Source organism: Tachypleus tridentatus, chromosome 11 (assembly GCF_004210375.1).
Source record: "Tachypleus tridentatus isolate NWPU-2018 chromosome 11, ASM421037v1, whole genome shotgun sequence".
Lineage (NCBI taxonomy): Eukaryota > Metazoa > Arthropoda > Merostomata > Xiphosura > Limulidae > Tachypleus > Tachypleus tridentatus.
In genome coordinates, this window is record NC_134835.1 from 8,328,989 (window position 1) to 8,355,929 (window position 26,941).

Sequence of the window (26,941 nt, forward strand, 5' to 3'; positions counted from 1 at the left end):
ATTTAGAAACTAAATACAAAATAGATAAGCCTGTGTTACAATGTCAGTTCTATACTGTTTTTAATATGTGGTACTGTGGTACATCAGGATGCATAATTTATATTGTACATGTAGTTCTTATATGATATATGATATCATACCATAGTTCATATATAGTTTTTATATGATATATATCATAGTTCATATGTAGTTCTTATATGATATCATAGTTATATGATAATCTGCATATTTTATGTTTTGAAGGCTTTTTTGTATTTTATTGGATGTTAGGCTTACTAGAATATTTTGTTTAATAGGTGGGAGATATGATTTCAGTAATTGACATGCCACCGCCAGAGGAGTCCACCTGGTGGAGAGGAAAGCGTGGTTTTGAAGTAAGAATTTGACGTGACAAATTTTAAATTTCTTTATTAGGTTATTGACTTATTTCCTAAGTAGTCTTATGTAGAGTTTGGCTTAAATGGTGCATCTTTTTGTTAAGGTCAGTTAACAGTATTTTAAAAAGCTATAAATGTTGTTTATTTGTCTTACTAAACTGTATGCAGCCTATCTTGTAAATATATTTAGTTCATAATAACCAAGCTCAGATAGTATGTATTACAAACTGTAGAAACTTAATGTTAAGTGCTATTGTTAAAAGTGTCGATCCTATTACAGCTCTAATACTTTGAACAGTTAATTTACTTATCATGGTACCATAAGTAGAAGTTTATTATTAATATTGAATTTTCTAGGCAGTCTCATATATAGTTGTTAACACAGGAACAATATAATTAGCTTTATTTTAGCAAGATATTCTTAACCATTCAGTTAAAATATGATTTTGGGAATATTTAAAAGATTTACTTTAATGTCAGCCATCTTAACTGAAATGGTTGTCTGACAAGCTATTGAATTATTTTGGGTATTTTGAGAGACCCTAAACCCCAGTCTCTCTGTGTAAGTAAAGCTAATTAATTCTGATAGAAATCTGTAATCTAAGTGTTAAATAAGATATTGTAATTTTCATTACTTAAGTTAACTTCACAAAACCAAATCCAGTATATCAACATAAAAAAATCAAATTATTTTCTTTACAAGTAATTAAGTAATGGGTCATTTTATTAGATTTGTCACAGATTTTGTTTTTAGGGTCCACTGATTTTTTTTAATTGTGAATGTTGTTATTATTGAAAGGTTGGATTCTTTCCCAGTGAATGTGTTGAAGTAATTGGGCAGAAAATCCCTAGATCACTGACTCTTCCCAGTTCTGCAACTAAGCCTGGTAAGATGATGTAGCATTACATTAAGCGTATTGATAGCCATATGTATATATGGTGGTTCTGTACTGGAAGTAGCTTCATCTTGTATCAACATACTGTGTTGATATAAGATAATGTTTGCCCTTTGTGTTATACACTACTAAATAGGTCATTTCCACAGTTTCAAATTTAAGAAAACTGTTTAACTAATAGCATATACTAATTATCAGTAATGCCTGCTCTGAAACAAATCTATAATGTAGGTCAGAAAAGAAATTCATGTACAAGGTAGTAAAGTTAATTACACCAAGGTAATAAGATATCATGTATTTTCTGTGCATAAAATTAGAAATAGGCAGTGTTTTCTAAATTATTTAATTTCAGGAGAATAAAATTGATGTAGTGGCTAGTTTTTCAAAAATTTTAAACACTATTTATCTGTATAACTTGTAGGTCACTTAGTAAAATACTTTGTCAGGAAAATACAGCCACTTTTGATAAATGTTGGCTTGATGAAACAGAGAAACTATTTCAAATAAGTTTCCATGATGTTTAAGATGTATACATTTTGTTTTTTGTGGTTTGTAACTGTTGTTCTCTCTCTTTTTCTTTAAGTGTTAAGAAAACAAGGGAAGCTGATAGCCTTTTTCAGACAGTTTTTACTATCTAGACCTCCTCGAGGAAAACTCAAGCAGAGTGGAATCCTAAAAGAAAGAGTGTTTGGCTGTGATCTTGGAGAACACTTGTTGAACACTTCTAGAGAAAGTAAGACAAGGAATAACAGGGGTTAAATTAAAATATAATAAATTTAATGATTGAGTACTGCAGTAAGTGATGCATTATTAACAATGTTAATGAAGGGTCTTTTTGTAGCTCCAGTGGTAATACTAACCCTAATTATTCAATAAATTAGTTTCATGACTACAAGAATGAGCTGTTTATAATTTAGTCTGCTTTTTAACAAGCTAAGTTAATTAAAAACTTTTATACTAACTTTCTTTAAATATATTTATCAATATATTTGAACAGAACATAATCCTATGATGAAGCATCAACAGTTTTACTCAAAATATTTTTAATTTTGATTGAGTTGAATCAGAAACATCAGTTAATACCAGTTATTAAATGTTCGGACATATTTCTTGGAATTTGAGAATACGTGTATTCTTTTGGTAATGGTAACATTTGGTTCAATGCTATTTTAACGTCTGTTCAACTGATTACTTAGAAGAAATTAGTATTAATATTTGATGTCCTTTTTCTTTTAAGTTCCCTTAGTTTTGAAATGCTGTGCAGAGTTCATTGAAGAACATGGGATTGTGAATGGAATCTACAGACTCTCAGGTGTGAATTCCAACATACAGAAACTCAGGTATCTTCTTTTCTTCTTATTATAGGAATATCTTTAAGTAAATTTTAAACAGCTGAAATTTTGCATCCTTGTTTAATAATTTTGATAGAATTCAATCATTGTATGTTCTGTTTTACTACCAAGTTTTTTTTAAAGTTTTTCCAATGTTTATTACAGATTTATTTTGTTAATCTCTTTTAACCAGTTTTATATTTTACCAACAAACATCTTTATTTCTTTTCAAAGTACATATAAAGTGGTATCATAAGTACTCATGTGTACTTCACATGTTTTAAGCCTTGGAAGTTTCTTTGGAAAGTGTTTTTCTAAATTACACCATATATTTTATTGAGTAATTCCATTTTAGGTAGAGGTGGTTATTTTTCATAATATCTTGACAGTAAAATATGTGAACATTCTAGCAACTTAGTACCTAACTAGTTTTATGTAATAATTGTGTTGTAAATATTTGTCATGATGAGAAACCCACTTGAAGTAAAAATGTATTTTCAAAACAGCTGTTACGGGTGTTAGCACTTCAATTAAAATAAAGTATAGAACAAAGTTTCGACCTGAAAATGACCTAAGAAGGTCAAAACATTCTGTACTTTATTTTAATTAAAGTGCTAGCACTCATACCAGCTATCTTGAGAAGACATTATTGTAATGATTGATCTTAAACTGTTCACAGAACAAAATAAAGAAGAACAATATGGAATAACTTTATTGTGAGACCATTTCATGGTACAATTAGTTCAATAAAAACATTGTTTCATGTTAATGATTTAAAGAAGAACAATATGGAATAACTTTATTGTGAGACCATTTCATGGTACAATTAGTTCAATAAAAACATTGTTTCATGTTAATGGTTTAAAGAAGAACAATATGGAATAACTTTATTGTGAGACCATTTCATGGTATGATTAGTTCAATAAAAACATTGTTTCACGTTAATGGTTTAAAGAAGAACAATATGGAATAACTTGATATTGTGAGACCATTTCATGGTATGATTAGTTCAATAAAAACTTTGTTTTATGTTAATGATTTAAAGAAGAACAATATGGAATAACTTTATTGTGAGACCATTTCATGGTATGATTAGTTCAATAAAAACTTTGTTTTATGTTAATGATTTAAAGAAGAACAATATGGAATAACTTGATATTGTGAGACCATTTCATGGTATGATTAGTTCAATAAAAACATTATTTTATGTTAATGATTTAAAGAAGAACAATATGGAATAACTTTATTGTGAGACCATTTCATGGTATGATTAGTTCAATAAAAACATTGTTTTATGTTAATGATTTAATGGGAGAGTTAAGTAATATTGTACATTTTTCAGCCATGTATTTTTAAAATGGAACCGTATATTTGTTGGTTAAAATGTTATTTAAGTACTTTATAGAAGGAAAATATTTTATGTAGGGGCTTGCTAGTTCAGTTATTTTCTTTCAAAGTTAATAAAATAATTTTTAAATATGATAAACCTAGAAACTATATGATGGTATTAAAATATATGGCTCAGTTGAGATGAGTTAATAAGTTGCTGTGAAAAGTATTTATTTATTTCTGTAAATGCAATGAATTGTCTTCAAATTAAGTTGGTTTTTAGACTGTTTAGATTTTCCAACACTCCTATGTATATATATGATATGCATGAATAGATTCTAGCAACTGTAACATAAGATGTAGTACAGTAGCTCACAAACTGTGGATGGGAAGGTGTGTCATAACAATTAGTTTAGGCTTCCTTTTGTTATTGGTTCAAAATCTTCCACTTGAATGCTTTGATTGCTATGTTGTTTTGGGTGCTGTTTCTGGTCATGTAAATTATTACCCACAAAATGGAGATCGCATACGAGAAGTTTCGGAAGTGCTGGTCCAGCATCTATTTCTAATGGCTTTCTGTTTGCTCATGGCATGGTAATCAATTGTATAGTGATCCCTAGAGAACCATGAGCATTTATGTAAAGATAATACTATTTTAAGTTAGATTTCAGAAACACATTAGGTTACTGTTTGTGTTCGTAAAAAGTAATAATGTGTATAACTTTAAATAATATATGTTGTTTTGTAATACTTGTGTACAAGTAGATGACTGAAATATATAGCTAAATATTTTGAAGACTTACATTGTGTACAGAGTATTATCTTAATGCAGTTCAAAATTGCTAAAGTTTATCTTTTGGAATCGTCTTTCAAGTAACCCTTTTCTTGTAGGTTGGTATTTGATGAAGACAGAACTCCAAACCTGAATGATGAAGCGATCTTGCATGATATTCACTGTGTTGCATCACTGCTGAAGATGTACTTCAGAGAACTTCCAAACCCACTTTTGACGTATCAGTTATATGAACAGTTTGTGGTGAGAGAAGTACAATTAAACTATGATGTTGTTAACAGTTTTACTTTAAGAAATTAACAAAATATTATTAACAATGGACTTCTGAGTCAACCAGACTAGATATGGGTTTCATAGGGGAAGATAAAGATGGTTACTTTGAGTAGTGGAATAGCACATTGTAACTAGTGGTGATGAAGAGAGAACAAGAGGCTGCAGAAGAATGCATGATAAAGAAAGACTTTCCTATAAAGTTGTTCTATTGTAAGCTAGAATTAAAGCTTCAGTTGAGTAGTTGTAGAGATAACTGTTTATTAGACAGAGTTGAGATCAAAACAATGAAAATAGCTACCTTTGGAGAGATAGAAAAAAACAACAACAATACAGCAAAAGAATTCTAGAACCAATCTCGTCATATTAATTAATTTTTTCCCACATTTCTAGATCTCAAAAAATTATACACTTGGTCCATTTCACTCAGTTATTTGTTTTTCATATATTTTATCAAAATTCTGAATATGCATATTTATACATTTTTATTTTATCTGATTAAAATTGTTTCAGAAGTCATCATCCGTAAAACTGTGAAGTTGAAATCAATTAGTTCATAAGAAAAGTGAAAAAAAAAACAGTACTTAGTTTATCAGCTTCATATTAATAAAATCTTGAAATAAATAACAGTTTGTCTTTTTGCTAAAAGTAAATTGTAGCATTTAAATTTAATAAAACGATGTCTGTCTGTAGTGTAGTGATTTAAAATATTAATCATGAACCACTAAACCCATTAACTCTTTTGACGCAGTTTGCGACCGTAGTCGACTTGAAGGCTTAGTGCTGCAGGTGACCTACCTTTATTCCTGTTATTCTGATGCATTGAATTTAACATATATAGTATTGGGTACAATCACTGAATATTTCAGGGACTTTTGTTGAATTATTGCCAAGATATCATGCTTTTAGTACTGATACCGTAATTAGTTGAAGTGTCAAACATATATATATTCAGCGCCATGCCAAATATTAACATTTTTTATTCAGCGCCAAAAGGGTTAATTAATCTCTAAACATAATTATGTTGATAATTGCTCTGTAATATCTATGACATCTATTTAATATTCTACTTAAGGTGTATAATATTTTTGAGATAAATTTAAATAAAAATGTGTTTTATTGCTAGACTGCAATCCAAACTGATGATGATATTAAGCTGATCCAAATTCGAGATGTCGTACAACAACTTCCACCTCCTCACTATCGAACGCTGGAATATCTGATGAGACATTTATCAAATGTGGCTTCATGGGGAAACCAGACTGGAATGACACCCAAAAATGTTGCTATTGTGTGGGCACCAAATTTACTTAGGTATTTCAATGTTTAGAAACTTGTGTTTATTTGTATGCATGTGTCAGTGAACTAAAAAAAAATGTATTTAATACCATAAAACACAACATTTGAGTAATGTTAGTTTTCAGGAACAAAAATAAATCATATACGTGTAGATAAGTTACAACATTTGAGTAATGTTAGTTTTCAGGAACAAAAATAAATCATATACGTGTAGATAAGTTACAACATTTGAGTGTAGATAAGTTACAACATTTGAGTAATGTTAGTTTTCAGGAACAAAAATAAATCATATACGTGTAGATAAGTTACAACATTTGAGTAATGTTAGTTTTCAGGAACAAAAATAAATCATATACGTAAGTTACAACATTTGAGTAATGTTAGTTTTCAGGAACAAAATAAATCATATACGTGTAGATAAGTTACAACATTTGAGTAATGTTAGTTTTCAGGAACAAAAATAAATCATATCACGTGTAGATAAGTTACAACATTTGAGTAATGTTAGTTTTCAGGAACAAAAATAAATCATATACGTGTAGATAAGTTACAACATTTGAGTAATGTTAGTTTTCAGGAACAAAAATAAATCATATACGTGTAGATAAGTTACAACATTTGAGTAATGTTAGTTTTCAGGAACAAAAATAAATCATATACGTGTAGATAAGTTACAACATTTGAGTAATGTTAGTTTTCAGGAACAAAAATAAATCATATACGTGTAGATAAGTTACAACATTTGAGTAATGTTAGTTTTCAGGAACAAAAATAAATCATATACGTGTAGATAAGTTACAACATTTGAGTAATGTTAGTTTTCAGGAACAAATAAAATCATATACGTGTAGATAAGTTACAACATTTGAGTAATGTTAGTTTTCAGGAACAAAAATAAATCATATACGTGTAGATAAGTTACAACATTTGAGTAATGTTAGTTTTCAGGAACAAATTAAATCATATACGTGTAGATAAGTTAATTAAATTGTACATTTTATAAAGTGAGAACTGATATAACTGATTGGTTATGAGAATAACAAACAATCTGATATGTGGAATCACCAGTCAGTAATTGTTTTACTTTAGACCTCCCATTTCATTTTGAATTTTACTAAAATCTGGTTAATTAGCTTTCCCATTGTATATTTGGCCCTCAATCCCAGTTTTTACATGCAAGTCTTGAAATTTGATATTTCATTGGATATTTTGATTTGTTTTAAAAAATTAAGACTTAGAAATTGTTTCATTTTGGGTATATAATAGCACATCGTCATATAATGTGTATAAAGAATGTACCCATACAAAGTTTGCCTTTACTGCTATCAGTATTTCTAGTGTTGTTTGAAAATTATGCCTAAATGAATCAGCATGTTTTTACTGTACTGCAAAAAATGATTTCCTGCAAAGTTTTGCTGCAGCATCGTGCACGTACGGCAGTGGTCTTGACAACTGAGCAACATTCATATAATTTGTTGGCTAGTTTATCAAGGAAACATTCAAAGTGTATCTTGCCACATGAGATGTACTCTCATCTAATAATGCTAGTGTTCATGCTGGAGGGTAAAGCAGTTGTTTGGTATACAAGTGTTTGTGCGTGTGTGTGGTGCGAGTTATTTTTTCAATCAGGAAAATCATTCACATCAGGTAGACGGGTGAGAATCTCCAAAGTGGAGAAGTGATGTGTGTGTCTTGTTTGGAGAGGAATGTTCTGATACAAGTTCCTCAGAAGATTTTCATAAATCAAAATCCTTTCTATGCAGTTTTCAAATGCTGTTGAATGTCAGATAAATATATTAAACTGTGTAATGTTGTTTTATGTAAATTAGTTACCAGACATGGTTTTATAGCTTGATAACAAAAAAGGAAAACAAAAATTATCTTAAATAATATATATTATAACTTGAAGATTGAAAATGGGAAATTGTGGTTGTTACTTCATTTAAATTTAGTTTTAACCCAAATAATGTAACTTATATTCAAGCTTATTTGACCACTCGTTATGCAGAGAACCCCCGTTCCTATGAAGTGTCAAGTTAATGGAACTATGAATAATAAATTTGCTCTGCTGAAAAAAAAATTGACTTTTTGTGGTTTTTAAGAACATTTTTTAAGTAACACTTTGCCATCAGTGATAGATTTTCACACTTATATCTGTAAGAGTCAATATTAGAGTCATTTACACTAACAGTGTAGTAATTGAAAATGCTAAGTTTGAACTGTACAAATAATGATGGATATGTCTATTTCTTTGTCAAAGCTGTCTTTAGTAGAAACCTTTTCAAACATTCTCTACTGTTGTCTAAAAGCAACTTTGAAAAACTTCCAATGAAAACAAATTACGGAATTTTATAATGACTTTTCTTCGTCTGATAACCACATGAACAGAACCTAGATTGTGATATTCTGTAGTTATTTAATTACATGTGCATGCTCTTGTGAGTTTTAGTTTGTATATATATTCCTGTAGTAAATCTATTAATAGTTGTAGAAATGTAATTTCTTTATTTAAGATGTTAATGGTATTTATTCAAAACAAAACTTAGTAACAGCATAAAGCAGCTGCTATATCTTCATAACTAGAATTAATTTGTTTTTGTTTCAGGTGTAAAGAAATGGAAACAGGGAGTGGAGTTGGTGCTCTTCATGTTGTTGGAGTACAAGCAATTTTAACAGAATATCTCATCAGATACGTGGATCTCATTTTTAGAGAAAAGTTACCTGACCATTTAGATGAAGAAGGTAAAAAAAGTGATAAATGTGATTACCAAAGATGTGCTTAAAAGTGTGTGTTGTATTTTGAAAATGTACTTGTCACATGATCAGTAATATAACATTCATGTTACTGACAACGTACTATCTAAATGACAATGTCAAGTACCTAACATCATCTTACTAACAACATATTACCTAAGTGACAGTGCCATCCAACTGACAACAAATTGTATTACAACATTATTTAAAGGACAATATCATGTACCTAACATGTTGTCTAACTGACATGTCATCTTACCGACAGCCACTTTTTTAGTCAGTGTGCAGATGAATTGTTTCATGTGCAGCTTGGAGGGCACACTTCTGACAGTGTATCAGGAACCTGACAATATGTCATCTACTGGAACTATTTTTCTTGAATTGATATGTAACTGTATGTCTGTAAATCTAATTTTGGTTGAAAATTAATGTTTTGAAAATGACAACTAATAAAATAAAGTAGGTAACACCTTGATAATACATCAATATCAAGATATCTTCTAGTATAAAACTATGAGATTGTTTACTTTCCAGAAATGTCAAGGAGACCACGTTCAAAGTCTTTTACCATATCTTCCCCAACCAAACTGTTATCTTTAGAGGAAGCACGAACTAAAGCACTGGCACTCAATCTTCCCGTAATAGAACAGAAGTATATTGAAGTTGGAGGAGGTCCAGATCAGCTGCCATCTAAATACCATGCTATGATAGACTTGCCTTTCAAGTAAGTTTCACTGGTTCAGTATCTACCAGACAGGTTAGATAAGTTAATATAAGGTTAATATTGATAGACTTGCCTTTCAAGTAAGTTTCACTGGTTCAGTATCTACCAGACAGGTTAGATAAGTTAATATAAGGTTAATATTGATAGACTTGCCTTTCAAGTAAGTTTCACTGGTTCAGTATCTACCAGACAGGTTAGATAAGTTAATATAAGGTTAATATTGATAGACTTGCCTTTCAAGTAAGTTTCACTGGTTCAGTATCTACCAGACAGGTTAGATAAGCAAAGATACCAAGGTATAAATGAACTGTTAATATGATACACATTTATTTTACTTCTAGGATGTCACATTAAGATAAATATTGTATACAATGATAAGCAAAGATTTTGAACTGTTAATATTTTACTTCTAGGATGTCACATTAAGATAAATATTGTATACAATGAACGTTTTTTTTTTAGTTACATACTTTAAATACAATTAATTAAGAAAACATAATTTGATAATAAGATCCAGATCACAGGTTGGCTCTGTGTGGTAGAGCTCTGCATTTGTTATGCGATAATACTATTTACTGCCTGTACTTCAGCTATGAATACATTTAAAGGTGTCAGTAAATCCTTTAGCATGGATGGTTGTGTGTTTCTGAATATATTCTCCTTCAGTGGTCAGTAGGTCAGAATTAGGAATAGTGGCAGGTGATATTAGTAGCTTTGTCACATTACTAAGTATAAGATAACAAAACATACCACTTTAAATACAAAACTCCTGTACAACACATTTATTATAATTGACACAGTAAAATATCTCATATATACAGACATAATGTAATATTCATGTATTAACTGCTTAATGTAGAGACATGATGCATTATTGTTGTATTAACTGCTTAATGTAGAGACATGATGCATTATTGTTGTATTAACTGCTTAATGTAGAGACATGATGCATTATTGTTGTATTAACTGCTTAATGTAGAGACATGATGCATTATTGTTGTATTAACTGCTTTGTGTTTCAACAAAGTGAAAACTATTGAAATAATTGATGTACAGCTAATAATATTATTCTAACAGACAGTGTAACTTCTCTTAGTTAATTAGGTTTTCTGTTCATGTTACTGTTCTTACTATCAACTAATGTAAAGTAATTATAGCAACATAACAAAATATATCAAATTTCTCTGATGTAACCCTTTTGTGACAGTTTACAGGTCAAAGGCCATGCCATTGCATTTGTTGATTTGCTTTCAGGATTTTATTGAAGTACTATTTTATGAATTTTTAGTAAATAAGTTTGAAAACATCTTACAGATTATATTTTAACCTTTAATATTATATATGAGTCAATTTCTTAGTTTAAAAGTGAATATTAAAATAACATCAAATATAGAATTTTAATGAGTCACATGGTATGTTGAATGTAACACTGTTTAAAATTAGATGTTTGTGATATCAAAGTACTAAGTCTATAGTTTTGTACAAATTATGAACTCAAATTACTAATATTGTAAAATAACCTTGTATTTTTATTTTGCTCAGATTTGGCTTACATACTGAATCGGTCACAACGACCCCCTTCACCTCTTTCCATTTTAGTAAATGTAACCAACCAATCAACAGTCTAGAGCAGTGGTTCTTAACCTGGGTTCAATTGAACCCCAGGGGTTCGGTGGAGGTCAGGACACACACACTGTGTGTGTGTCCTTTCCATTCACCCCACTCGTATGATTCGTGACGTCATGCTCCACTTGGCCATCATTGGCTGTGGCTGATCACGTCACATCACTTGGTTTTAATATCTGTGCTGCAGGAAACTTTGTGCGCTTAGCAGTCGACTTGTGACTAGTAATCGTGAGCCATTTGGGATTTTTTTCCTAATCTTTCAATCCCTTTATACTAACTATGTTGAGCAAAAACAGAAAGTGGTCAAATGAATACGTACAATATGGATTCACCTGTACAACGGAACATTGTGGGAGTCAGCGTCCTCAATGCATGATTTGCAATGCCAAGTTGAGCAATTCTAGTCTAGCACTGGCAAAACTAAGACAACACTCCCTAAAACTGCATGGAGATGGAAAATACAACACACAACACTTGCTGAATTCAATGGTAAAGAGAGCCAGGTTCGATGAAAAGTTACTTTTCCTGTTCTTGGCTTTGTACCCATCAACAAACCGATCCTCACAGCATTGTACAAAGTTGTGTACTTGATCCCAAAGCAGGGCAAACCACACACCATTGGTGAAGAACTCGTAAAACCAGCTGCATCGAAGATGGTGAATATCATGCTGGGAAAAGCTGCTGAAAATAAGTTATCCCAAATTCCTCTTTCAAATGACACCATCAGCAGCAGAGTAGATGACATGAGTTACAACATCATGGCTCAAGTAGTTGCAGATCTGATTTCAAGCCCAGCAAATTTCAGTCTTCAACTGGGCAAGACCATTGATATTTCCAATCTAAGCCAGCCTGTTGTATTCCTGCACTATGTGAAGAACAAGATAAAAGATTTTTTATTTTGTAAGCCTCTTACAACAACAACTAAGGCAGCCGACATGAAGGAACTGTGGATGACTTCTTCAGAGACAACGATCTTTCATGAGATATGGTTTCTGCAGTTTGTTGGGATGAAGCTCCAGTCATGCTGGGATGAAACTTTGGTTTTGGTGTTTATCCTGGGGAAAGGTGCTGAATCGTGTTTTTGCCATGTGTGTGGAATTAGTTCTGTTTTTGCGAGAGCACTAACATTGTCATGCAGGTTGCTTCAAAAATCTGAGTTCATTCTCATTTTGACGTACATGGCTGATATCTACAATGCTTTCAACCATCTCAATCAACAGATGCAGGGTGGTGGAGTCAACATCATCAAAGCAGAAGAAAACCTGAAGGTTTTTAAAAAAAGCTACCTTGGGGAAATGACAAACAGAGAATGATAACTTCACAAACTTTCCTCTGCTGGACAACTGTGTAAGTGAGATCAAATATTTGTCTGAAATCAGAGACATTTCTGTACCGGGAACTGAAGTAAGCAATTGCCATGCACTTAGATGAGCTTGTAAACTCTCTCGACAGAAACTTCCCTACCAGAAAGTCATATCCAGCATGGGTGAGACAGCCATTCACATTTAGTTGCAACAGCAGATGTCAATGATGAATACCTCGACGAAATTGTTGAACTTCACCAGAGCCAGGTTCAACAGCAACTTTTCAGAACAACAACGCTCTCAACATTTTGGTGTCACCATGTCTTAGTGTACTTTCTTATTGCTAAGAAAGCCCTTGAAATACTCATACCGTTTGTTACAACGTATTTTTGCGAGCAATCCTTTTCGAGGATGGTAGACGTAAAAACGTAGAAAAGGAACAGACTTTGTTGCGAAAATGATATGAGAGTGGCACTTGCCAGGGTGAAGTCGCGCATTTCTGAACTTGTCTCTGAAAGGCAACAGCAAAAGTCACATTGATTTGCAGTAAATATTCATTGAGTTATGTTTTTGTTTTTGTGTGAAATTCATGTTTTGTTGGTTTTGTTCTTTGGACACAGTGATACTGTGTGCAACTGATGCATGGTTCATCTTGTGCACTAATAAAATATGTACTTATGTTTTGAATTTGAAAAAATCATATTTTATTTTTCCAATTACGAAGGGTTCAGTGAATGTAAGTACGAAACTTCCAGGGTTCAGTACCTCCAACAAGGTTAAGAACCACTGGTCTGGTTCAGTACCTCCAACAAGGTTAAGCACCACTGGTCTAGAATGTCCTCAGAGTGGTTTTCTTAGCCATTTTAATCTTTGAAAAGGATACCATGTTTTTTCAATCCAAGATTTCAATGAGTCTGCTCAAAGTTTCATTTTTTTTAAATCTAAATATGTCTTAGTTACTAAGCTTAATACATTATTGTGGAATTTTATGGTATCAGTGTAGTTATTCATTTTTTGGTTATCCTTCATGTCAGAAATTTTAAAAGGCTGAGTAACTTATGTCCAGCATCAATCAGGTTCAAAGGTTGTAACTAAAAGAGATAATTGTTTGTTTTACTTCTTTATTTATCGTTCTATATTTTAAGAAAAATGAATTTAATAATTTATTTCGAAACAGTAATAATGTATATACACATACAGGGTGAGCCAAAAGTAGGTGGACAGCATTTGGAATAGGTTTATGTATCGGTTATATTAACGCAATTGTATATTATAACTATGTTGCAACTATATTATTTGTGTTATATAATTACAATTGTATAATTACATTTGTTTTAATTTAATCTGTTTTCTTTTTTTAGATTGCTAATATAACCCATAATGTCAAATACTTTAAATACAGACAAAAGAATATGGGTGTTAAAAGAGTATTGGAAATCTCAACAATTTGAGCATTTGGGTTAATAAATAACATTTTATTTTCATTAATATAATTGTCTTATTACATATAGTTGTACGTATACGTGATCTCAAAATAAATGTTTTTTTACTGTCCACCTACTTTTGGCTCACCCTGTATATGTATAATAATTGAAATGTGACTGTATATTACAAACCATTAGTCCACAAAAACACAGCCAAACTAGGAAAGAATAAAGGCCAGTTTTATATATTACTGGATGCATAATATAAGTGCACATGTACCACATCAGTACAAATTATGTAATGTTAGCTAGGCATAACTGGAAAGTCAATATAATAAAACAAATAATAAATATGTGTATGTTCATATATAACTTTATGATACTACTTAGACTGAACATTTGTATTTTCATGTTATATATTCATTGTAGCATAAAAAATCAATTTATATTTATTTCATAATTTTTTTATTATGTTTGAAGTTGGACGTTGAGTGACAGACCCCACATAGTTAGAGTATAGTTAATAATATAAAATGTAAAGCCTTACTCAAAACTAGTTAAGTGTTTTTAGGAGGTTTTAGAGATTACACAAATATTTGAGATTTTTTGGATGAAGAATAGTTGCTAATCATGACATGAAATCACTAGCTCCAACTAGTAATGAAACAGACTATTTACAAAACAAATCTTTGGTAAACGTATTTCATTAAAACATCTGATTTTTTGTACATAAATTCTTGTAATATTTATGACAATTCTACCAAATTTTGTGAAGATACACATGCTGTATCAAATCTTATAGTATAAGTGCTTAACGCATAAATGTTAGACAAACTTGCATATATTATACTGAACCCGTAGTGAAAGAGTTAATACACTAACATTGCTTAGATGCATTAAATGTGTGTTTCTTTTGCTAAAAGTGTTGTCAACATTAATAATGTATTCAGACAGTTGATACAAATACTTCTAAATGAAAATTGTATTTGCAAATTGTTATATTACTTAATTATGCATAAATTTTTATTTTAGTGAAATATTTACCATAAAATAGGCTACAGGAGGTCTCAGCTTATCATAAATCTACACATGTATTGAAAAATAACTAAATTACAAAAAGCTGTAACACCTAAATATTTATATATTTAAGTTATTAAGGTAAAATTGTGATTATTTGTAATTTGGTCACCATCTCTCTGCCCATTGTAAATTTTCCTTCTCTTTTTAACTTTTTACTAAACTCGGGTCCATTTGGATAGATTATCAGACCCTGAAGTATGGTTCTCTCTTAATTGTCTTAAAATGTAACAGTTGCAAACTTAAGTCTGAATGATGAATAAGTAATATGTGTTTTGGTTTGTCAAAGAGTAAATTATTTGATTAATAACTTTTATTGGCAATTTGTTAAAAACACATCTTCAAAATTCAGTGAGAAATGCTAATTTAATTGTTGTACTGTTCATTGTTTTTTAACTCAGTAAACGAAATGGTACCAAATTGAAGAAATCTCCTTCAGGGTGGAAGTCCTTCTTCTCTCGAGGATCACAATCTGGGAACACTAGTGAGAAAGATGATAGCCAAAGAGGATCTTTGAAGAATTATCGTAAAGGTAGCACAGGTTCTTTACAACATACAAGGCTTGCACTGCAGGTTGGTTTATTTCACTTCTGACCTTTTTTTTAAAATAACTGGGTATTTTAATATTACATGAGTATTTCATGGTATATTCTTGTTAGCAAATATTATCAATAATAAATTTTTAATGTTCAAAATGTCCTGTAAAGAACTGTCAAGATACATTTGAAGTTAATTTAAAAGACCTTAACATTTAATGTCTACTTACATTATGTTAACATTTAAAGACAACAAGGTACCTATTGGATGTTGATCTATCTAGGCTGACATTATTATTTAAATATTTGTCAAGCCTTTGCTTAAAGTTGTTGCAACTACCACATGTGAAGGTAATTTTTTCATAAGGCCAGCCACTCTGTTAGAAAAATAAAGCTATCTTAGCTGAAGATGATTCCTCTTCTTACCAAAAATATGTGTGTCCTCCAATAAACCATTCTCACCACTAAGTACAAGAACTGATAATACCTCAACAATCTCAATTTCCATAACAATCCTGGAAATCTATATCAAATTCCCTCCAGCTCATTTTTTCAAGAGTGAACAGTTTCATAGATCTTACAGTGTCCCTGCAACGTCATTATCAAACTAGTAAGACCTGTTCTGAACCCCTTCCAAGAGTTCAATGTCCTTCCTGAGACTGAACACAGTACTCCAACTGGGGCTTACCAAGTGACTTTTACAATAGAATTATAACTTTTTATACATATAATCAATAATTTCTACACACAAAGAAAGAACTCTGAATAGTTTTATCCACTAACATTATTAATGTTTCATCTATCAAATTTATAATTAAGAGCCATCTACTGTACATTGGCCTAACTTTATAAAAGGATCTAAATTCTTCTGTAAAGCAGTTGCCTTTTTCTTGTGGCCAGCAAAACCCAACATCTCGATGCAATTGACAAATTTAATGTTTTTGTTATTCCTTTATCTGTGTCATTCATGTAGATCAAAAAGAGTAAAGTTCCTCCTAACATTAAGCCTTGAGGGACCTCAATCATGAGATTAATACATTCTGAATGAATCCCATTTTTAACACCTCCTCCTACTTTCATACATCTATCCATCTTTCTATCCAATGATACCTATTCCTCACACCAAAAAGATATAATTTTTATAGCATCTGGTGTCTTGCCAAATGATTTTAAAAATCCATACACACTAAATTCACACATGTACCCTCATCCAGATAATTTTTTTTAAAACATTCATAAGACAAGATTTTTCTCTATAGTGAAATCATGATATCTGTCCAACAAAATTGTAAATTGTATTAAATGACTAATCAAAACATCTGTTATTAGACTTTTCAAAACTTTTCCAACACTTGATGTAAAGCTAATAAGCCTGTAAGTACTATAACAATTTTTGTTACTTCTGTTGAAAAGAAAAGTAACATTAGTTATATCTTGATCTTTTGACATCTGCCCATTATTGAAGGACTTGTACAAAAAAAAAAGTAGTAACATACCCAGTCCTTGTCCTTCTTAAACCTTGGGGTAAATATTATATTGTCCTCCTTAAACCTTGGGGTAAATATTATATTGTCCTTTTTAAACCTTGGGGTAAATATTATATTGTCCTCCTTAAACCTTGGGGTAAATATTATATTGTCCTCCTTAAACCTTGGGGTAAATATTATATTGTCCTCCTTAAACCTTGGGGTAAATATTATATGGACCTTTAAACTTTTAAGTTTCTTCTAATTAATGTGATCAAGTTATTTCCATCTATCAATTGTTCATGATGAGGATGTACTGTATACAATTTATTGAAAAAAATTAAATTGGATAGACAGCCATTTTATAATAATAAAAAATGTCTTTGTGATTTCTCAAGAAGTTTTTACATTAGTGTTAATTGTTAAATTTTCAGCCAACCTTTTTTATCAGTTTCCTAATATCTTGATTAACCATCTTCCTTGATCTTGGATACTTATCTAAGTTTCTCATCATAAAACTAAATTTAGAACATTATGTTATTTTATCCCTTTTACAGAATGTTGTATGTATCATGAATATTTAAATATATTTAATCCTCAATTGCTGTACTTTCCAAAATTTCGTTTCTTGTCTCCATATACAGTGAAGCATCATCTGAGTGAACACTTTTACACAGATGATCCCCAGTCTTCACCTTAAGATTCACCTAATTACAAGATTGAAAAAGAGCTGTTTTGTTTTAGAGATTTTACGAGTCATTTCCTTTTAACATAATTTTAGAAACATTCATGTTTTCTTACATCCATGTTTCTGTAAGTCTTTATCAAATGATTTTTGCAAATTAACATACACTTAATTTACACCAGTACAGTGGAGTGCCATTAAGCCACGGTTAAGCAAGTTTCCCTCAAATACCGCAGCTTAACGGCACTCCACTGTACTATGTTCTACTTTTGTCAAATCCAGTTTCTTTGTACCTTTTTGAATTTTAAGATTTTTTTTTTCTTTTTAGGATAAAGCCATAACAGAAACAAAAAAACTGAGAACTGTAAGGAGTGCAGAGTCATTTATTTTATCCACACCAGGTGGCGGTTCATGTCGCAGCTCTTCTGTTATAGAATCCTTTGGTTCTGTAGGTTAGTTTCATTTTGTTTTCTTTATTTCTCTTTTTATTTTGTAAGTATTGTTATACTATTTGTCCTGCTGAATTGAACTTTGACACAGGTGACAGACAGTGGATTATGTGGGTTTGTGGTTGACAACAAAAATATATCTCTCCCTTTATTGAATATTAGTAACTGTTTTTAATTGTTACCTTTTTTTAAGGCAAAGCATCAGTGAATTTTATGAAGGAAGAAATAGATGAATATTTATTTTGGATCTATGAAATAAAAATTACCAGATAAATTTTGTATCAGCCTTTATGTTCTCAGTTATATGGTACCATTGTATACAGAATTCTTTTCTTGTTTTTTTATTGTTCTGTTTCCTTTTTAATATATATCTACAATTTGTTAAATTCAAGATTTAAAGAACTTAAAAGGAATATCGGGGTATTAACATTTTGGAAATACATGTAATAGTTTAAACAAACCTTTCTATGAGAGTGAAATTACTTTATAATCAACTTTGTATTTTAAAATCACTTTTTTTTATTACAGAAGGAATCCAACAGCTGCATGATAAAACATTAGAGCCTAATTCTTACTCACAAAAGCACGTTCGTTCATCCTCACATGAATCGTATTTTGAGCATGGTTCAGTTCACAAAATACTCCCAGGAGACAGTACCATAGAAGACAGTAATACCATCAACCTAGTAAAGACCAGACTTGAAACTCTGGACAAGTTCCCTGATAGTGATGAATCGCTCACATCATTTGAACATGTGTATGATTCTTATATGGACAGTGACACTTTTGTTAATTTTGATAGTTCTCGGTCACTTCAATCTACTAGCTCTCCTTTAGAAGAAGCAAAAGATTCATCTCAGGAGTATTCTTCAAACTCTTACAAAGTGGCTCGTAAACAGAAACTTATAAGTTCAGACAGTGATGTATCAAGTCCAAAGGTGCAGAAGTTAAGTTTTAAACGTTTTCGACAAGCATTCAGTTCACCTTCGTTTGATAGAAAAGGTCACGGTTCTTGTAAGGATAGTAAAAAAGATTCCAAATGGACGTGTCCTGTTAAAGATCGAGATACTTTACGAGGAAGTTTTCGCAAAACAAAGGAAAAAATATTTCAAGTTTTGACTCCTGATTCTGTGCATAAGAAGTTATATCCTGGAATGGAAGGTAAGAGTGGGTCTCCAAAAAGTGAATGTTCTGAATCTGATGTGTCTAACATTCATCAAGAATCAAATAATGAAAACGTGGAAGATCAAAATGTTAAGGAATCTTCATGCTTGGAGGACTTTAAAAATGATGGAGAAAGTACTTGTAAGGAAACTGTAAATATGTGTGAAAATGATTATAATTTATCCACTGAAAGTAAAGAGGATGAGTCTGTTACAGTTGAAATACATGCTTTTGATTCATGTCTTCACATTGAAGACGACGAAGCAGTGGATGATAGTGTGAATGTTGTTAATGAAATGTTACAAGCCGTAGCAAAGAAAATAGAGGAAGAAAATGAAAGAGCTCGGAATGCAGAGCGTGAGACAGAAAACTCTAGAACCGAAAATTCTGTAGAAAAAGGAATTAGCAGTGGTTCTGCATTATTGGAAATGCCCCTAGAAGTGAATGATAGAAATGTAGAAATCAGTAAAATAAAACCTGCCACTCATCTTGGTGAACAAGGCAATTTTTCTGATTCTACTACTAGTGACAAAGATACCAGCTCAAACTTAGAAATGGCTTCAATAAATAAAACTTCCTTCTTGTATCTTAATAAAACAGAAGAATTAAATCATCCTTCTTGCTGTGATAAAAAATACTTAGTTTGTGATGTTAGCCAAGCACCCACAGAACAACCTACAAAACCTAATGATATCTACCAAGAACAAACATGTGCAGAGGAACAGCAGTCTGAAACAAACATTCCATTGGGTACTGACCATGTTGAGTTTGTATGTAAGGAATGTACTGACCATGATGACTTTGGGTGTAAAGTGGAAGATATCTCAACTTCAGAAGAATGTAACATGGAAGAAGTAGATTTAAAGAATATTACTTCCTCACAAGAACCTGATTTGGAAAATATTATAACTCCAAATTTGTTTCATCAGACTGATTTTCAGGAAGCAAGCTGTCAGCTTCAAGATGAGGTATCTTTAGAAACAGTGTACTTGGATGAGCAGGACGAAACTGTCATTGGTGGATCTGATGAATTTATAAGTGGGTTGAATATAATAAATGACAAAAATGAAACTAGTCAGAAAAATATTCCTGAGTTAAAAGAAAACGTGGAATGCAAACCTTTCTCAAAAAATGGACAAAATTTTCTTGAAATGTCTGATTTTCCTGCTAGAAGTAAAGGAGAGGGCAAGAATATAAGAAATTATCAAAACATTTATAAATCTGCAGTAGATGAGGAAAAGTTGTCCATGGTTCATGAGAGTAGTTGTGCTACTGTTATTGATAGTCGAATACTTAGGACCAAAAACTGTGATCTTATTCCCTCCAACAAAAAGGAGATAGAGTTTAAAAAGAATACTTGTGGTTTTGTAGAATTTCAGAAATCTCCATGGAGACAGAATGGTCGGCTGTATAAAGCTGCTGAAAAGATGGAAAATTTAGATATGAGTTCATTATCTTTTCCTGAAAGTGTTGAGTCCAGTATGGTACATAGTTATCCTAGAGGTGATGATAGGGCATTCAAGAAGAACATTCGTGAAGAGAATGCTCCGATAGGTACTACATTGTGTACTGAACATTCTCCAAGAACATATCTCACTTCTAAGTCCTCCCAGCCTAGTCTGTTCACACAACTTAAGGTGTTGAAACTCCAAGCTTTCCAGTCACCAGAATCAACCAAAGAAACAGTTCCTTATGATCCATGGTCAGACCCAATACTAGATAGTGTGGTTGATCCACAAGACGTTTATGAAAAACAGATTTTCTCACCTGCTTATAAGCCTTTAACATCTAAAGACAATGTAGATGAAGTAAATTCAAACATTTCAAGTGACTTAAGTGTATCCAATGATAGACTTGAAGGATCAAAATTGGATGATCCAGTTAATCAAAAAGAACCAGTTATTCAGAAACAAACAACAGGCTTGAATATTGTCAGTTCTTCTAGTAAACATATTAACAAGACAACTTGCAAGGAACCAGAGAGTGTTAAAAAACTTGGATTAGAAGACCTTCCTAAGATAGGTACACTTGTATCGCATCCTGCAGATGGAGAAAATGTTTCTGTTCCATCTTTATCAGCTCCTCTTCTTCCGCACTTACCTTCAGACAGAGATTCTGTCACTGCAGACAGTGAGACTGTTAGGAGGGAAAGAATAAATCGATATAAGGAGGAGAGGAGAGCTCAACTGAGAGAACGATGGCAGTCTGAGAGTTTCAAAAAGGAAATTCCCGACAAGAAACACACAGGAACCCGGTGGAGGTCGAGCATTCCACTTTCAAGAACAGTAACTAGTCCAGATGATCCTCTTTCCTCAAAAGTAAAGAGAGAGCGAAGTCAAAGTTCAGGAACAATTGGAGAATACTCTCAAAACCAAAAAGAGAGTAAGCCTCACGTCAGTGATGAAGAATTGGAATAATCAAAGAAACTACTGTTGTAATTGTAGGAAAACCTACTAAGAGAATTCTGGAAGATGTTGCTAACAACGAAAAAGTTATATAGTGCATCGTTGTGGTCTGATGTTTTAAGTAAATGTTGAAGATAGACTACTCTGGTGAGAAAATACATTTCAGAAATTGTGCCAAATAATCTCAAAACCAAAATTTAAATTACAGTTTTCACATCCGGAAGCTAATGGTTTATTTCAGAGTTGTTTAACTGTTATCATGCTGTCGATAAACAGAAAAAAAGTATATAATAGTAAGATGTGAAACCTTAGAGTAACAACGGTTCTCTTTGGATCTTACTTGAAGTTAGAGAATATGAAAACATGTTCACATAGAAAACGCTAACACTTTTTCATATTTAATAATATTTTTTCTTGTTATTTTTTCTAAAATAATAAATTTTCTCAGTGTTTGTAGAAATGTAGTGAGTCATTAAATTCTTCTAATTGTTGAGATTTCAAAAATTGTTTTAGGTCTATTACAGTCTAAACCTTTTGAAGCTCAAACTTTATTTTTCAAGTTCCATAACACCTATTAAATTGAACTATTATATTGTGAAATATGGTACCTGTAATGTCTTATTGTTGTAAATTATCTTACAGTAATGGTTTCTTTTGTGTGGTCATGCAGAATCTTACAAGCGGTGTTATCAAAATAGTTTGTTAGTAGGTTGCACAAGTTCAAAAATGATCTGATTGGTAATTAACTTCTTTGGAATTGTTTGACATCTGTACGTACTTGTAGTCATTCCATTTGAAGTGGTGCTTTATCTCATGGTCAAATACTCTTTTTAATTTAGAAGATGACTGTTACCTGTTGGAGTTTCTTGATAAGAAACGTACAGTATAATAATGCATTCCAACCTCTTAAAAGTTTCCCAGCTATGAATCATAGACAAGTTGGGAATTTTAAATTTCCAAGGTACTGTTTTTATGAACTGTTCATATTGTTCATCTGATTGATTTTCTTGTTGTTTTGAACTTCTCATTTGAATTTGATGTAAATATGTAAATATATAACTGATTTACAGAATTATGCCCTCTTAAACATTAAAATTCAGTATAGTACTTGTTACTAAGAAGTTGTATATAAAACATTGCATCCCTTTTGTTTCTTTTATGTACTTGTAGACTTTTCAAGTTCTGTCTTAATATTTAAATCTAATTATCAGTTACTTTTATTTAATGCTTAAAATTTCTGGTGAGTATTGGTTTATTTTAAGAACAATTAACCAGCCTATTTTCTCAAACATTCTAAACCATAGCCTCTAGAGAACCAGAGCAAAATCATTAATATTACTATTCACACATATTGGGTTTAAATATCGTACTTTCTAATAATGATCACTAAACATGAAATGGTGGATTAGTAATTTTCCAATATCCTATCTACACACTGTGTATTAAGATACATTTTAATTGTTTTTTTTTTTTACAGTGTATTTTTACAACAACTTTATTGGCCTTTTACAGTGTAGCTATGTGCTTTTATGCAGTACTGAATGTATGAAATGTGGTGCTACAGCTGGCATGTCAAGGAAAAACGAATGAGAAAAATTTTCAATACATCTCTTAAATTGGTCTATAACAGCTTATCAGTATGAAATGATGTTAAAAAAAGTATGCCAACTGTATTATAACACTGCCGAAAACATATTTTATTCACATATATCAGGTTATGTATGGTGTTATACAGTATTCATACATTATAAATTGCTCTGAAATAAAAGACTTGAAAACCTGTGATCTGGTCAACAGTAAGTAAAATTACTTTCCATTTCTCATACTTAATATATGCACTATTTGAGAGTTTGGAATTATAATCAGTATTCAGTAACACTACAGAGTTTATTGAAGTGAATGATTTATGGAAGTTCCTCTTGAATGTGTTACTGTTTCTAGTTTTTCAAGCAGTGGTTTTGTTTAATAATGTATTTCTAATTGATCTTGCTGGTTTATTCTTACGTTTTAAATTAATCTCTCATTACATGCTATAAAAATGTCAAAGAATTAGTGTTTTTATTGTTCTATTTGTATTTATAGTAAATAACATGTATATTTTGTCAGTTTTAGCAACATAATTTGTTCCAAAATTAATGACAACACAGGGCATGGGGTTAAAAGTGTATGCATCTTTAAAGTTGTAATAATGTACATGTTGGTGTAACCAAGAAAGAAGTTCTGAATAACCTTCAGACCCAAGCATTATTGAGGGCTGCCACCTTTTATGCAAATATTATTTGTTTATTTTTTAAAAATGTTTATGTATATATTGCTAAAAGAAATATTTGTTATGACTGGCTTGTACAGCATCATTAAAGGATTTCTTTGCATTTGCTCTATTTGTTGCTTGTTTTTATTTGCAACCTTTTATACAACATGCTAGAAACTTAAATGATCTTATGAATAATATGGCAACGTGCAAATTATAAAAATTATCTAACAGATTTAACATTTAAACATTACCTTCCTTTTGTGCAAAAACATAATTTTTTCAAGACATCTCAAAAGAATAAAGTAATGTGATGTTAAACTTAAGTGAATATCTTCTATCTGTCACATTGAGTGCCAGTAGCAAGTATCGGTCATGATCTTTAAAATGTCTGCAGTTCTGCATTAGTTATTGTATGTTAAATATTCTTATTGTATTAACTCGTTTTCAAGATTTTGATTGAAGTTTAAATGTTAAAAATACTTAGTTAAAAATACCTTTCTGTAAGATGATTAAACACATTTTTATTAACCTTCAGGTCTTACTGTATAATACTGGTCACTTTGGGGAAATTATAGAAGACCTAAACCCTTAACAACTGCAAGTTCTTCAAATTTATTTAATTTTGAAAAGGAAATATATATGACATTTAAAATTGCAAAAGTTCTTGTAGCCTAGCCTTTTTCTTGGTGATTTTTTGATGAATACTTGTTTTGTTTGAGTCTGAGTAATTTGTGGCGACTATTCTGAGATGCAATGAATGTGTGAAAACCTTCATCACCAAGGTGTTACATGCAGTGGACTCTATCACTCTTTATATATAGTCCACTGAAATAGCTAAAAATACATTAGTGACAAATTCAGTTAGTTAAAACACTTATGAAACAGGAAATAGAATTGTGGGAAGTGCATGAGTTTGTGAGAGTAGTGAAATTTTAAAACTGGTTACGTTACCTAAAACTTTTTTTTGAGTGATGTGCAAACCATATTGATAGAAGAATTTAAAAATGCCTTCAGATCCTGAGATAAGGTGTTTTCTTATTACCAAAACTGTAATGTTATTTTTCTTAAAGGAAGTGTTTTAATTTTTTTAGACTGTGATTATTAACATTTTAAAATTGTAAAAACTTTCTCATAAAAACAAATGCCTGAGTTACAGTAACTTTTCCAAAAATCTACAATATAATTGGGCAAAAATTAGTTGCAAACAATTTTATCTTCAGTGTATATTTTAAAAATCTATTTGAATGGTATAGTGTATTTATTTCATAGATCTTTCAGTACCTTTACCTACAGTAATTTTAAAAAGTTCTTCCATTTATTCTTGCTTGTTCTGAAAACGTGAGACTCATAATCCGAGGGTCGCGGGTTCGCATCCCCGTTGCGCCAAACATGCTTGCCCTTTCAGCCGTGGGGGCGTTATAATGTTACGGTCAATCCCACTATTCGTTGGTAAAAGAGTAGTCCAAGAGTTTGCAGTGGGTGATGATGACTAGCTGCCTTCCCTCTGGTCTTACACTGCTAAATTAGGGACGGCTAGCACAGATAGCCCTCGAGTAGCTTTGTGCGAAATTCAAAAACAAAGAAACGAACATTATTCTGAAAATTATTTTGTTGTAACTTAGTTTGATTTTTATAACTGATTACAGTTTTTGTCAATGGGCATTAATTTGACATTGGTAGGTTTAGTTATATGGACATCATAGTGAAACCACATTATGTATTGTGTAGTGCAATACAAGTATGTGTTAATTAAAGATGTATTAGGATCTTGTGTAATGATGTGTATATACTGCCTAGTAGAGAATGTTATTACAATGGTACTTCTTTTGTTTTTTCTAATAATAATAATAATAATAAAATAATCTCGGTTGTTACAAACATTTGTATCAGAATTTGTCCATGAAAGTGCAATTATTTCATGAGAGAATTCAAGATAGTATTTATAGTATGACCATAGTGTAGGGCTGTGAAAATGAAACTAGACAATACTGTAAATCCTTAAAAATGCTAACTAAATTCTTGGTTCCTATCAAATCAGTATGGGGGTTAGCACACTGGGACTGTGGGTATGTACAGTAAAATGTATTTTGATCTTACAATTGTTATCTTCTTTCTTATCCATCATTTCAGAATTAGGAATGAGTATGTGAAGGAACTTTTAGTTTCAGAAGTTTTGTATAGAGGGCTATCTGTTGTATTATAATGTTTAAAATAGTTTGAATATCATTATAGGTTTTTATTATTTAAATTGTACATTCATGTAGATTATCTCAAATTATAGCTTAACATATAAACTAAAATTAACTTTGCACCTGACTGAACCTTATGATATAGAGGGTGTTCCAAAATGAATATAAAAGAAAAAGTTGAATAACTTTGGATGTTAAACTTCAAAATAATACATCTAAGGGAGGCTTAAGTTTTACTGGAGTTAATTACATTATCAGTATACTTTATGAAAGTGTTTTATTGTAGATTTGAGAACTGACCCTGTTTTTGATAAAACAAAAATTTATAACTCTTGAAGAGTTTCCCTGATTTTACTTCTTTGGAGCTTTTTAAAGAGAAAAAAGTCTATCATAACAAACCAAAGTATCTTGAGGAATTGAAACTTTGTATCAGTGATGCTGTCATATGCATTTCTATATCTGTGTTGGAAGATCTGTTCTCAGAATATGAGTGCAGAATTAGTTCAATTATAGATAATGGTGGAAGGTATGTAGAACTTTATTAATTAACTGAAACTTACAAGTCTTTAAAGATTTTGTTATTTTAAAT

At 31.1% G+C, this 26,941-nt stretch overlaps 1 protein-coding gene across 10 annotated transcripts in view; it reads left to right on the top strand.

Moving 5' to 3' along the window:
• Nucleotides 1-24,286, top strand: part of LOC143231655 (uncharacterized) — a 163,880-nt gene extending 139,594 nt beyond the window's left edge. For all 10 annotated transcript variants that reach the window (XM_076466208.1, XM_076466210.1, XM_076466207.1 and 7 more), the window contains 11 exons: nt 297-374; nt 1,177-1,264; nt 1,857-2,006; nt 2,511-2,613; nt 4,825-4,969; nt 6,123-6,310; nt 8,901-9,037; nt 9,584-9,773; nt 15,606-15,777; nt 18,220-18,343; nt 18,869-24,286. In XM_076466208.1, the coding sequence (XP_076322323.1) occupies nt 297-374; nt 1,177-1,264; nt 1,857-2,006; nt 2,511-2,613; nt 4,825-4,969; nt 6,123-6,310; nt 8,901-9,037; nt 9,584-9,773; nt 15,606-15,777; nt 18,220-18,343; nt 18,869-21,921 (4,428 nt within the window). In that variant the 3' untranslated portion in view covers nt 21,922-24,286. The remainder of the gene's footprint in view (nt 1-296; nt 375-1,176; nt 1,265-1,856; nt 2,007-2,510; nt 2,614-4,824; nt 4,970-6,122; nt 6,311-8,900; nt 9,038-9,583; nt 9,774-15,605; nt 15,778-18,219; nt 18,344-18,868) is intronic.
• Nucleotides 24,287-26,941: the final 2,655 nt, after the last annotated feature.